Source organism: Amphiura filiformis, chromosome 11 (assembly GCF_039555335.1).
Source record: "Amphiura filiformis chromosome 11, Afil_fr2py, whole genome shotgun sequence".
NCBI lineage: Eukaryota > Metazoa > Echinodermata > Ophiuroidea > Amphilepidida > Amphiuridae > Amphiura > Amphiura filiformis.
In genome coordinates this window covers 25800013-25812841 of record NC_092638.1, presented here as the reverse complement: position 1 = coordinate 25812841, position 12829 = coordinate 25800013, and the positions used below count along the sequence as shown (strand labels likewise).

The following is a 12829-nucleotide window of genomic DNA, read 5'->3' as shown; positions in this document are numbered from 1 at the left end:
TTAGGATTTTGAATTTAATAAAAAAACATAACTGCCAAGTAATCATGCATCATACCATGGCATGTTGCCTATTCGCCACTTGCACGGTTCCGCCATTATGCACTATATGCGGGGAGAGCCTCGAACTGGCAGCATACATGAAAGGAAGAATTACGTAACCTTACACAGAATGTTATATGACTGGTTAAATTCCCATTCATGTATGCTGCCAGTTCGAGGCTCTCCCCACATAGTGCATAATGGCGAACCGTGCAAGTGGCTTAATGGGGGTCGACGCTAAGTCATGTTTGCTTGAAAAATGTGCTGCCATGGGAAGGTTATGATAAGTTCCCATAATATTGATAAACTGACTCATCTTTTTAATATCTTACGTAGCTTCAAATTTTAAAATTTCATGATAATGAATTCTTTTTATGTTAACTGACACTATTATCTTTTATATGGGCTCTCATTCCGATAATAATTGCACTATTGATCCACATTTAATCATAAAATCATGGCAACCAACCATCTGTGAGCTGACTCCCGAATGGAAAATCCTGATCAAGACTTATGTTCAAAGTATTACGTCCCTGTCCTCAGATCGATGTGTGAAATATGCGCGAGACATAGAAGACATGTTTTTAAGTATTATGCTTGTGATGACATATCAACAGCAGTAGCAGATCCAGAAGATTTTTTTTCAGAGAGGGGCTGGTAAGGTTGGGGGGGGGGGGATTTTACCAAAATTGTCAAAAAATCCCACACGGAATGGGGGTGCCACTGTCAGGGATCCCACCAGATAGCATCACACTAGATATGAGGGAGGGAATAAAAAATGATGTAGTTGGGAATGGGGGAATGAGAGTCAAGAGCATAGTTAAAACATCCAGAAAAGAATTGAAGTGTGACAGGTAGGGTGAACTGAAGTAACACCTTACTTAGGGTCTCTGGGACTCTCAATCAGAAAACAAAAACTCATTTTCCCAAGAATAAGCAGAGCCTGGAATTCATGAAGTCATCAGCTCCATTCATAGTTTCAAGAAATCACTCTAGCATGTCAGACACCTATAAAGTTAGTGACTTGTGGTTTTCATCCCCCTGTGTTGACTACAACTTCATAAGGTTCAGAAGAAGGTTGAATTTAGCCTATGCATACGGGCTTCCTGGTGGTTTAGATATCTTCGTATCAAACCCCAGTTGATAGTTTTCACAGCATCATGAATTTGAATACTCTCAATTGTTCTGGGAAGTGGCATATGATCTAGTAGTATTGGGACCAACTTGTGACAGACATCTGGTTCAAACGCTAAAGTTGTCACTTGGTTGCACCATTCATTTTCAAAAAATCCAGTTGATATCAGAAGTAAAATTTTGGCACTGTTTTCTATTGCTCGCTTCATGTTAATAATGATTGATGTCCCTAGTAGAAAATCTCTTTCTTGAATGCAGCCTTTCAGAGGTCTTGTACCTTCTTCCAGTTGGGATCTTAGATGATAATACACAAAGTCACTGGTCTTTTCACACCTTGAATTATATACCACATAGAAATCATATTTGAAATCAGGATGCAATGCCTTTTCTGGTGGATCACCTATATCATCTTTACGCAAGTCAGGTTCTTCTACAATACGCCGAAATGCACTAGTGTGGGAACTGTGAGGCAACTCATCAGAAAATGTGTAGCTCTCTTCATCATCTGAATAATCTGAAAGGCTTTCGGGTGTCCCTTGTGAGGCTTCATAAGATGCGATTCCAGAGTCGGCTATTGATGATGCGCTATCATCTGAAAGGCGCCTTTCATAACGAGGAGGCTGTTCAGATTTTGAGGTTTGAAGAGATTCTAAATACCTAGCAAGTGGACTACTTTCTGATGGAGAAGGCTCTGAAAGAACTGCACAAATATCATTAGCTACTTCTACGGTAGATGTCTCTTTTCTTTCATGCAGATTTTGCTCATCCAAGGATATTGATTTCCAAATACTTTCTTCATCTGATATTAGATTTCTTTGGTGTGATTTCAATTGTGTGGAAGTCAGTATTCCCCTTTCCGAGTGGGTTTCTTTGTGTATTGGATCCCCTTTATCTAGAGACTGGAAAGTGTGTTCCACTCTGATTACTGCTTTGTCTTCTTTTGGCTTATCATGGGTTTGAGCTGTAGGCGCTTGCTGATTAGCATATTTTGCCATCCTCTGTGTCGACAGTATTAATTTTGCTTCTATGCTTGAAAGTTTAGCTTTGTCACAGGACTGGGTATCTTTGAAAGCCTGAAGACACTCTTCTGCAAGGCAAACCTGCTTCTTTCTTTCACCACCTGACAAAACTTCCAGAATGCTCATCATCTCCTCTGGATAGCTTGTTACAAACTTACTGATTTTGATGCCAGTATGTGCATACTTGTGCATTCCTTCTTCTAACCAATAAGCCAGCTGCTGAAGCAAATGTTTTGGCTTGTCTGCCGAATTCTGATACCTCCTCAATAGGCCATAGAATAAGAGTATAAAATTTCTATTATACTTGGTGCCAGGATTTTCGCAATCAATTGCCTGCATAAAACACCGAATTGCTGAATCAAGATCATTCAAATCTTGTAAGATTAGAGCTCTACATTGATGTAGATCAGATCTCATAGCCTTGTCTTGATACTTTTCAGCCATTGAACAATATGATAAAGCACGATATAGTAAGTGTCTGTCATACTCGTGCTTCCCTTTCCAGGCGAGCTTCCGATATACCTCTGCAAGATTGATCATATCTAAATCATACGGATTATACTTGATACACTTTTGCAAGTCATCCATGGCTAGACCAAGAAAGTTTATATCAGGGTTCTGATGCTCGACAAAAGGGTCATTGACATTAGGCTTACCTACCCGAGGGTTGTGTTTTTCATGTTCTATTTTGTCCCTCACTTGCTTATTGTACTGACTGCGACGGATACTAGCCCTAATGCGGAAGGCTTCATGATTTGGCAGTCCAGAGTTTAGCTGAAGTGATTTGTTTAAGCAATCTAGTGCTTCTGATTCTTTTCTATCAGAATAATAGTATCGTCGGGCAAGCTGGTTAAGGGCAATGAAGTTACTTTGATTTGCTTCTAGGGAGGCCAGAAAGCATTTTTCTGGATTGTACCAGTATGGCTTGAAATCTTTTTGTATAAAAGATACTAATTCCAGATAATTTGCAAATGCAGGCCTTTGAGAGAACAAGGTACCCAATAAGCATAATGCCTCAGATTTTCTGTATAGGTCTCCAGATCGTACATTTGGCTCGATACATTCAAGTGCTTTGACCAAGTTTTCCTTGTAATACTCTTCAACTTTGTTGATTCTTTTGAGATAATTTACACGGACATAATCACGAGCCAAGTGATGGAGCCAATCCTCTCTTTCTTCATCACTTATTGAGTCTCCTGCAATCTCTAAGGCTTTTGTAAACAACCCAATTGACTTATCTAACCTATTGGTGCTTCTAGTTTCTACATGAAGATCAAAACTCCAAGCAAGCCCTTGTCCTGCAATGTGCTGTGCATGGGCTAGCCTACTACTATCTTTATCTCTTATGGCTGCAATCTTGGCTAGAAAGTCTGCTTCATCTTCTTTTCTGCCATGCTTCTCAAATATTGTCACAAGATCTCGAAGAACATTCAAGTTACACGGATCTTCCTCTGTTAGTTTTTCAAGTTCTTGGATCGCGTCATTCTCTTCACCCAGACGATACACAAAGACTGCAATTATGTGTCTCAGAGCAAAGCGATGAGGACGTTTGGGACTAATTTCCAGAGTTCTCTTCAGAATTTCTACCTTACATCTTGCTTGCTTGGAATAAGTGTCAGTTAAATTTACCTTGTTTATGCTCAGATCCAAGGTAAGTAAACCAGGAACATCTTTCTCTTCTTGTGCACTGCCACACATTCTAAATAATAAAAAGACAAGACAAAAATGTTTCCAACTTTTTGATTAATATTGTATGAAAGGACAAAAGCCTCTTAATCTTGGTCTATTTGGTTCATATCAAAGTATAATAGGGTACCAGTTTTAGCTTAAATGTTATTTCATATCTTCACCCTTAGGCCAAATTACACGAGATTGGATATCACTTTAAAACATTTAAAATAACACATAAAAATATTACCCATATAACACAATAAATATTACATAGTAATACATACATGCACAAATTATTATAAAACTATCTAAAATGAATATAAAATCAAACCAAAAGAGAGCATCAAAATAGTAATTGCCACTGCCTACACATAATTTCAAAAACAGCCCCTTAGGCCACTCCCACACCCTTTCACCCACTCATCTTTCTTCTACGTTTGTCCTCATCACAGAGACACACCCTCTCCTGCACACATACATTTTTAGGAGCGAACAGTGGCATACTAGTCTTTTGCGTGGAGGGGGAGGGGGTTGAAGGGAATCTGTTACCAAAGAGGCCAAATGGGGGTCAAGGGGTCAAATACAGAACCTCCATTGAAGTAAACGGTTCCAAAAAAGTAAGCCCCCCCCAGATATTTTGGTATAATCCAAAAACGGCTTGATCAATTCTCTTGTTTTAAAGCTTGGATCATAGACTGAATAGTTATGCATCAAGTAAACGGAGTTTTGTTGTTATCTTTTGTCATCTTCACTGAGAAATTCTGCCATTTATAAAATTTTTGGCCCCAAAAAAGTTGCACTTTTCTACATAGGCTTTTTATGCATCACTTTTGGTTTCAGACCTCTTTCACTTGAAGCAAATTAATCAAAAAGGAATGTTTCTATATTGTTTTTTATCAGAATAACTTAAAGGTGGGTGACCTGATTGACAGCCTCATCCCCAACTTTACCCTATCAAAATGCAGATTTTGGTATCAGGTGGAAGCTCATAGTTTTCTCATTAACATATTGAAATTAGGCATTCCAAATCGGTATATTAACGAAAAAATCGTCAAAAAAATGCCGAATTAGTCTCAACCATATTTTTGACTAATTCAGCAGGTTTTTAATGATATTTTCGGAAATACACCGATTTGGAACTCCTAATTTCAGTATGTTAATGAGAAAAATAAGATCTTTCATTTGGTATCAATTTATTACATGATGATGTACAATGAACATTGAACATTTAGATGATCTTTTTGCATGAATGCTTGAAAGGGACAACAGTTTATGTTATACATAAGTTTTAAAGAATTTGATTTTCCAAATATGTCAGGTCACCTTCCTTTATTATAAGATGTTCATGAATTAAATTTTACACATTTCAAACATGTTTTATGGATTTAGTGAGAAATCATAGAGCCATTTATGAAATTTTATACATTAACAAAAGTTGCACTTTTCTAGATTGACTCTTTGTATGCATTAACATGCGTAAATTTAACAAGTTTTTCATTCTCATTAGATTTATTAGGAAGGAACAACTTTCAATTCAATGATAAATCTTGTGTTCATTAATAATTTAACCAATGGACCAACAGATTTTTGGTTAAATCTTTTATGCTGCATCCCAGTACACGTAATTCATTGGTCATTTCTTGAATGGTTCAAAAATCATTTATATGGGTTGCCGTTATCAAGACTCAACTTGTTACTAGCGGAAAAGTGAGGGACAACACCACCTTAAAGGACCTTGCAGCAAATCCTGTAGCATGCGGGGAACCAGCTTGACCAACAGTAGACATGGCAGAGAAGAACGATGCTTGGAAGCCATCTCACATGGAGGATGGCCTATTCATTATTGAAAGACATTAATAAGCTGCAGCATTTATTTTAATTTATTCACTGAACCATAAAAACTGTTTTTGAATGTGTGACACCTAAATCAGGAAAAGCTTAAATTTAATTAAATTAAAGATGCTCCTTCTTGATTACTCACTAAAAGGGAAAAAATTGTTAAACACAAAGTGAAGCATAAAAATCCTATGTAGAACAATGCAACTTTATTTTGGCTGAAAAATTTCATAAATGGCTGTATTTTGCAATGAAGATGAAAAGGAGCAACAAAAACCCGCTCAATTGATGCATAACTAATCAGCCTATGTTCCAAACTTTAAAACAAGAGAATTGATCAATCCGTTTTTGGATTATGTACAAACAGTCAACTCATTTGGGGGAATGGGGGAGGCAAGGGTTGCAATGGGGAGGGACTCTCCCTATCCCACTTGTTATGTTCAGGTCATAGATAGGGGCAAGTACTTTAGGCACGTTATTGAAGGTGGTGATGATTCCACTGATTTTTGTAAAGACAAACATAAATCAATTCAGCCTCCCTCCAAATTGCGAATACATTTTTGCACACACACAAAAATAAACATTTTTCAATTAACTTTTTTTTAACTCATTGCTATTGTAATACAATGTCTCCTAATATCAGGAATGCACTTTTACCAACATCTTCTGCGACCACTAATGCAAATCTAACATTTCTATAATGCATAGGAATTTGCAGACGAGCACATGAATTTGCCGACAAGAATAAGTATTCACTTTGGCCAACAAAATTTGTAAGTGGAGGTGTCACACCTCCCTAACTAGCAACATACATTGGGTGAGTCCCCATTGGCTACCACTGGGGTCAACCAATTTAGGTGAGCAAAGCGAACCAAAATTTTGAGTGGGCTCAACTATAATATCATTGCTCTTTATTGTGCAATCCATCCAATTGTTATTTAGGTCATAATTACTGTTTTTCATATTTTTAGCACCAATTTAACTCAAAGCCAAATGGTTAACTACTTTTTATTGGAATTTCCATCTTGAAAATGTGTAACCCAGTGTTGGTTCAAATTTCACCTTCATTTTATAATACCAACTGATAGATATCGCTATTACGAGCCCCAACTGTTTTGTATGCCTGTGAGTCTAGCGAGATCATTCTTATTATATATACATTGTGTTATAATTTTACAAGTTGACCTGAAATGACAAATGACCTTTGAATGTATGTGACCTTGAACACCACTATTACATGAAAGTTCCCATAATGCAGCTTTGGCTAATGTTTGGTTGGAATTGGATGTGAACTGTTCATATGAAACCAGATTTTGTATTTTCAGCCTATTTACAAGTTGACCTCAGTATATGACCTTGAACTCCACCAATAGATGAGGGTTCCCATAGTGCAGCTATGACCCAAAATTTGGTTGAAATAGATTACAACTGTTCATATGAGACCAACTTTTACCAAAAGCCTTAAATAATTGTTGACGGGCAAAACACACACAGACTGACTGACACACGACTCATGATGCCATAAGGACTTTTCTATCGGACGAACTAATGATATCGGTGATAATTATTCTAACAACAACAAAAACTGAGGGTCTAGGCTTCCAAGATAGCAAGGGAGCTCAAGAACTGCTGACTTGATGAAAACTTAAATCTGCTACTGTGTGCAAACTACAAGTTGAGAGTTGACACCATATTTTTTTCATCACTTTAAAACCTACAAATGCAGCATGTAAACATCTCAAAAAAAGTAACTAACCCCCCTTAAATAATGGCCATTATTCAAAAAGGGGCTATTGTATTACAAATCTGTAAAATGCGTTGGAAGCAGAATTTATTTCTGCCCATTGATAGATAGCCCAGAAAACAATAAAACACCGTCAATTTAATGTAGTGAGGTCCAGATTTGAAAGTTGCACTTACATACAAATTTTTACAATACAAAAACACTCAGATATCATTACACAGATTTCCTTCCATTACACTGAATACAAAATCAATACAATTTACAGCAACTTTCAAATCTTGGGTTACACTGATTTAAATGTACACTGTGACGTCAATATTTAGTCAATTGCTGCAAATGAGGTGTCAAAATGTGCAGAAATAAATTCTGCTTCCAACATATTTTTCTGATTTGTAATACAATTACCTGTCTTTGAATAATGGGGGTTAGTTACTTTTTTTAAGATGATTATTTCATAATCATGTTTATAATTACAGTTTAAAACATTTTATTAAAATGCACATGCAGTGATAGCAAAAGCAAACAAAAGCAAATGCACACACCTCCACACATTCTGTTGAGATGATATTGTTGCTGCATCTGTTGGAGCCATGGTTGGAGACGGTGATGATGTTGATACAGATGAAGTTGTAGCTAAGGGTTGAGTTGGAAATGGTTGATAATCACTACTTGGAATAGTTGGACCCTTGTAGTAATCTGGCTGAGAGTATCTTGCAGATCTTGGTTCTTCTGGATGTGTTCCAGATGACCCAGCTGCTTCTGAATTGTGATTTAGATCTGAAAATGAATATACATATCGATGATTATTAGCATTTCTTCCAGCATTTTTTGATCAATATTACCATACTAAGTTTTTATTTTAGACTTTGTTAATGCAATATTTATAAATTCTTGTTATTAAAATTGAATGTTGTGAAACATTTCTCAGTCAGTAATTTGTTAATTAAGGCTTTTCTTACCGGTGGAAGCTCTATAGTCCGACGGTTCTTTATTCCGACGGTTCTATTCCGAAGGTTCTTTAATCCGACGGTTCTTTATTACGAAGGTTCTTTATTCCGACGGTTCTTTATTTGAAGGTTCTATAGTCCGAATTTTAAAAAGGTTTCCTAATCCGAATATTAAAGAGGTTCTTTAATCCAATTTTAAAAGCGGTTCTCTAGTCCGAATATGAAAATAGGCTTTATAGTCCGAATTTTAAAAAAAGGTTCTCTAGTCCGAATATAGAAATAGGTTCTATAATCCGAATTTAAAAAAAGGTTCTCTAGTCCAAAATTGCAAAACGGTTCTATAGTCCGAAACGGATACCGTGTTCTTTAGTCGAAATGGTAAGCGGGTTCTATAGTCCGAATTTTATTTTTATCATTTGTTTCAGTATCAAATCATCAATTGTTAAATACAAAGCCACTAAAGTTCAACATGGTTGGTTTCTCTGGATATTTTCTGTCGCGTACATTAACGTTCATTTTTATTCTGGTGATATTTTCTTCATTTTTATCTGTTTTCCATTCCATTATAATACTATATACTAGTAATACTCTACGATGTATTCGAGTATTGTCGAGTTCAAATTTTCATAGCGCCATCCCGTCATGTAAATGCTGCGGCTTTTTTTAAACATTTAAACAAATTTAGTCATTTAAACAAATTAGTTTACAGAATAGTTAAAGTTTACCATAAACTCTGCTTTAGTATTATCTAACTAGAGGGCGCAGTAAATGTTAATGTTTTAAAAAATCGGACTATAGAACCTTTTCACTGATTCGAACTAAAGAACACGGTATCCGTTTGGGACTATAGAACCGCTTTTGCAATTTCGGACTAGAGAACCCTTTTTTGAATTCGGATTATAGAGCCTGTTTCTATATTCGGACTATAGAACCCTTTTTAAAATTCGGACTATAGAGCCTATTTCTATATTCGGACTATAGAACCCTTTTTAAAATTCGAACTACAGAGTATATTTTCATATTCAGACTAGAGAACCGTTTTTAAAATTCGGACTATAGAACCTTCGAAATAAAGAACCTCTTTTCAAATTTTTTTCGGACTAGAGAACCTCTTTTAAAATTCGGACTAGCGAATGCTATGAAGACATGTTCGGACTAGCGAACCTTCGGACTAAAGAACCTTCGGATTGTAGAACCTTCGGATTATAGAGCAGTCCCCTTCTTACCTGCAAAAATATTTCATAGAAAGGTAGACTTACACTGCATGATTGCAGGGCATATGATATCCCAATGTTCATGTCCAAACAATATACTAAGCTAATTTTATTACCTTGTGGTGTCTCAGTGTTTGTTTGCGGGTCCTTTACAGTGCTGGCAGCTTGGTTTGGCAATGAAGTCATTGGTACAGCTTTTTGATGTATCCTCTCTAGCGTGAATTGGCCTTTTTGTTACTGGCAACTTTGTTATGATTTAATCTACAGTACTAAATTGATAATTTTACCTTGTGCTCCAGTGCTTGTGCCCTTTACAGTGCTAGCATCTTGGTTTGGCTCTTTGTCTTCTGAAGTCCTCAGTAAAATGTCTTCCATCACAGGCTTCAAGGCTTCTTGTTGCATCCTCTCTGATATTGACTGGTCTTTTATATAAAAATATTTAAAAAAAATACCATCAGACACTACTCTGTAAATTCTTTCATGATTGATTTTAAGCATATTATTTAGAGGATAATGGCTATAGGCATCAGTTCTTCTGGTATTGTGAACCTAAACAATGTGCTCTTAGAATTGGGAAATATCCCAAGGGGCACAGCACAGAGGACTGTGGTTTCAATCTTATATGACTGATCACAATTTTCAAGTATGTGTTAGTGGTAATATGTCTGAAAGGCACTATCTCAAGTTTGGAGTACCCCAGGGCTCTCTCTATAATCGGAACTTAAAGGTTTTCACAATGTATTCTCAACCTGTTGCCAGTTTTATATTTACGTGGACGACATCCAATTGTATGTTTTTTAAATCGCACAATACCTGGTGATAGTGCTTGCGCTTTATTTAAGCTAACTTCTTGTGTTGATGACATACATCGCTGGATAAACAGCAATGAGTTGAATTAAATCAATCAAAGATGGAGTTCTTTATTGCTGCCTCTCAACATAATATGAACAGACTAGGACACAGAAATCCACATTGGATCTGACATCATTTATTCTTCTAATACAATAAAAACCTGGGTGTTATTTTTGACTCTACCATGAACATATCATCTCATATCACATCATTATGTCGCTGTCGCTTAATGAACAGGCTTCTTCAAACCTCACAGAATGCATTACCATTTATCGATCAGCAAGACCAAGTCGACGCTTTGCTACAGACACTACTCGTCTTGCTATACCTTGGAATCAAAATTTGGGTTTCGCAAGTACAAATTTACGCGATGGTCTGCATTAATTTCGCATAATAAAATGAAAATTGAGTCAAGAAAGCGGGAAGAATAAACACCGGAGTATCAAAATGAATGAGAAGAGTGCATGGGTGCCATGGCCGGTTGGCGATATTTTTAACAATTGTAAAGCATGACTGACCATCAAAGTGAACATGCATGGCAAAAATAAAAGTTTAAAGCCGTTACAATTTCTTTTAGCATAAAATTATAGGACCTACTATATACTGACTTATTCAAATATGTTTTCACATTTTACATAATAATAATAATAATAATAATGGAGGGTTCTTAGTAGGCGCACAATCTTCAAAAGAATTCAAGGCGCACAAACAATTAAGACAAACAAGTTACATGTGTGAATCCGGAAAAGCATGAAGAAAATGATGAGTTTTAAGTTGCTTTTTGAACTGAGTAAGCGAATGTGTGTTACGGAGGCTGTTTGGAAGCGAATTCCAAACAGCCAGAGCAGCGAAATGAAAGGAGCGTTCACCGGCCGATTTAAGATTAACACGGGGAGATTTCAATAATCTTTCAGAAGAAGATCGAAGTGATCGAGTTGGTTTGTACATGCAGAGCGTAGCAGACAGATAAGTTGGTAAAGTATCTTCAAAGTGCCGAAGTGATTTGTTAGCAGTTGATGGAAGAGGTACTAGAACCATGCTAGGGACAGATAAAGAGGGAAGGAGGAGTAGAAGGAGAAGAGGGATGGGAGCTAAAGAGATGGTAAAATTGTTCGCAATGAAAATTTGGAGGGTGATAATGCATTTTACGAACTGCAAAATATGGGTGACCACTAGTTGGCTACTAAAAAGGTATGTCAACACAAGTTTTTTTAAGGACTGTACATGTATTTTTAGTGCAATTGGCATAAAAGATTTGTGATTCTATAATAAATGTTTACAATTTTCAACATCTCTATTTAAATCTTATTGCATTTGTCTACAACTTGACCTACCTGATTTCTGTACATCCTGGACAGAAATGTATTCTTCACCTTCCACATGAACACCAAACACTTTCATTTCTGGAAGCCAAAGCCAACTACTGTTATCCATGGCTGCTGTTATTAAATCTCTAGCAGAATCCGGAGGTAACAGAAAGACAATGACAATGCAACCTTCATCCAGTGCTGCAAATTTGACTTTCTCTTTCACGATTCTCAGCATTTGAGCAAATTTCTCTCTATATTTTTCAACATCATGATTAAAGAAGTGTTTTGGATCCCCATCAATTTTAATTTCTGCAAATCTGTACTGGGAACCTGCGAGACAAAACAATAAAAATGAAGTAAGAATATTAATAAAAGTCATCGAGTCATCATAGGCTCCTTTTATCTTTTGCTTCAAACATGAAACTCTACAACAAATTATAATTCTCAGTATTTCTATACAATATAGCGTCAGTCGTATCACATACTGATGTATTTACAAAATACGCATTTCGAGAAAATCAAATTTGAAGATTTAGCGATTTCCATTTGCTGCATAATCTTGATTAAACCATTACTGTTGATTAAAATCTGGTTGAAAGTAATGCAAATATACCATATTTTCTCATATGTTATCAACTTATTACTATTATGCTGGTTTCATACTACCCTGCCGCTTGCCGCAGCGGCAGGAAAATATGCCAGGGGAATAACAGCATTACTTATTCGGTAAAAAATCAATATTAAATAAAAGATGTTGTGCAAATATGTCACTATGTGAAACAGTTGCGCAAATACGTCACTATGTGAAAGGACAAAACAGCAATTTTACTGTGCAATGACAAAGTCGCGTCCTGCAAATACTTCACAATGTGAAACAACAAATTCTTCAAATTCAAATTTCACGATATCTTTGCCAAACGAATTAATCTGCAAGAAATATTTTACATAAACATTATGTAGCCAGAGATTTCCAGTGATATAAAAATCTCAACTTTTTTTGAGAAAAGTGGGGGGGATGAGGCTGTGGATCACGAAATGCCCTTTTAATATCTTAATAATTAAG

At 36.3% G+C, this 12829-nt stretch overlaps 1 protein-coding gene across 1 annotated transcript; it reads right to left on the bottom strand.

Moving 5' to 3' along the window:
• Nucleotides 1-695: 695 nt before the first annotated feature.
• On the bottom strand, nucleotides 696-12090 carry LOC140163967 (uncharacterized). Its single transcript, XM_072187259.1, has 4 exons — nucleotides 11791-12090; nucleotides 9892-10026; nucleotides 7986-8220; nucleotides 696-3891 (listed from the first exon to the last, which is right to left on the bottom strand). The coding sequence occupies exons 1-4, from the start codon at nucleotides 11999-12001 to the stop codon at nucleotides 1107-1109; spliced, it is 3366 nt and encodes a 1121-aa protein (XP_072043360.1). The 5' UTR covers nucleotides 12002-12090; the 3' UTR covers nucleotides 696-1106.
• Nucleotides 12091-12829: the final 739 nt, after the last annotated feature.

Bases quoted from the DNA above. Each gene is read 5' to 3' on its own strand.
- LOC140163967 (XM_072187259.1), bottom strand. From the start codon at position 12,001: ATGCTGAGAATCGTGAAAGAGAAAGTCAAATTTGCAGCACTGGATGAA. The intron at 10,027-11,790 runs GTAGGTCAAGTT...TTTATATAAAAG, and splicing joins CCAGGATGTACAGAAATCAG to ACCAGTCAATATCAGAGAGG. The intron at 8,221-9,891 runs GTAAAATTATCA...ATTCATTTTCAG, and splicing joins CACAAGCACTGGAGCACAAG to ATCTAAATCACAATTCAGAA.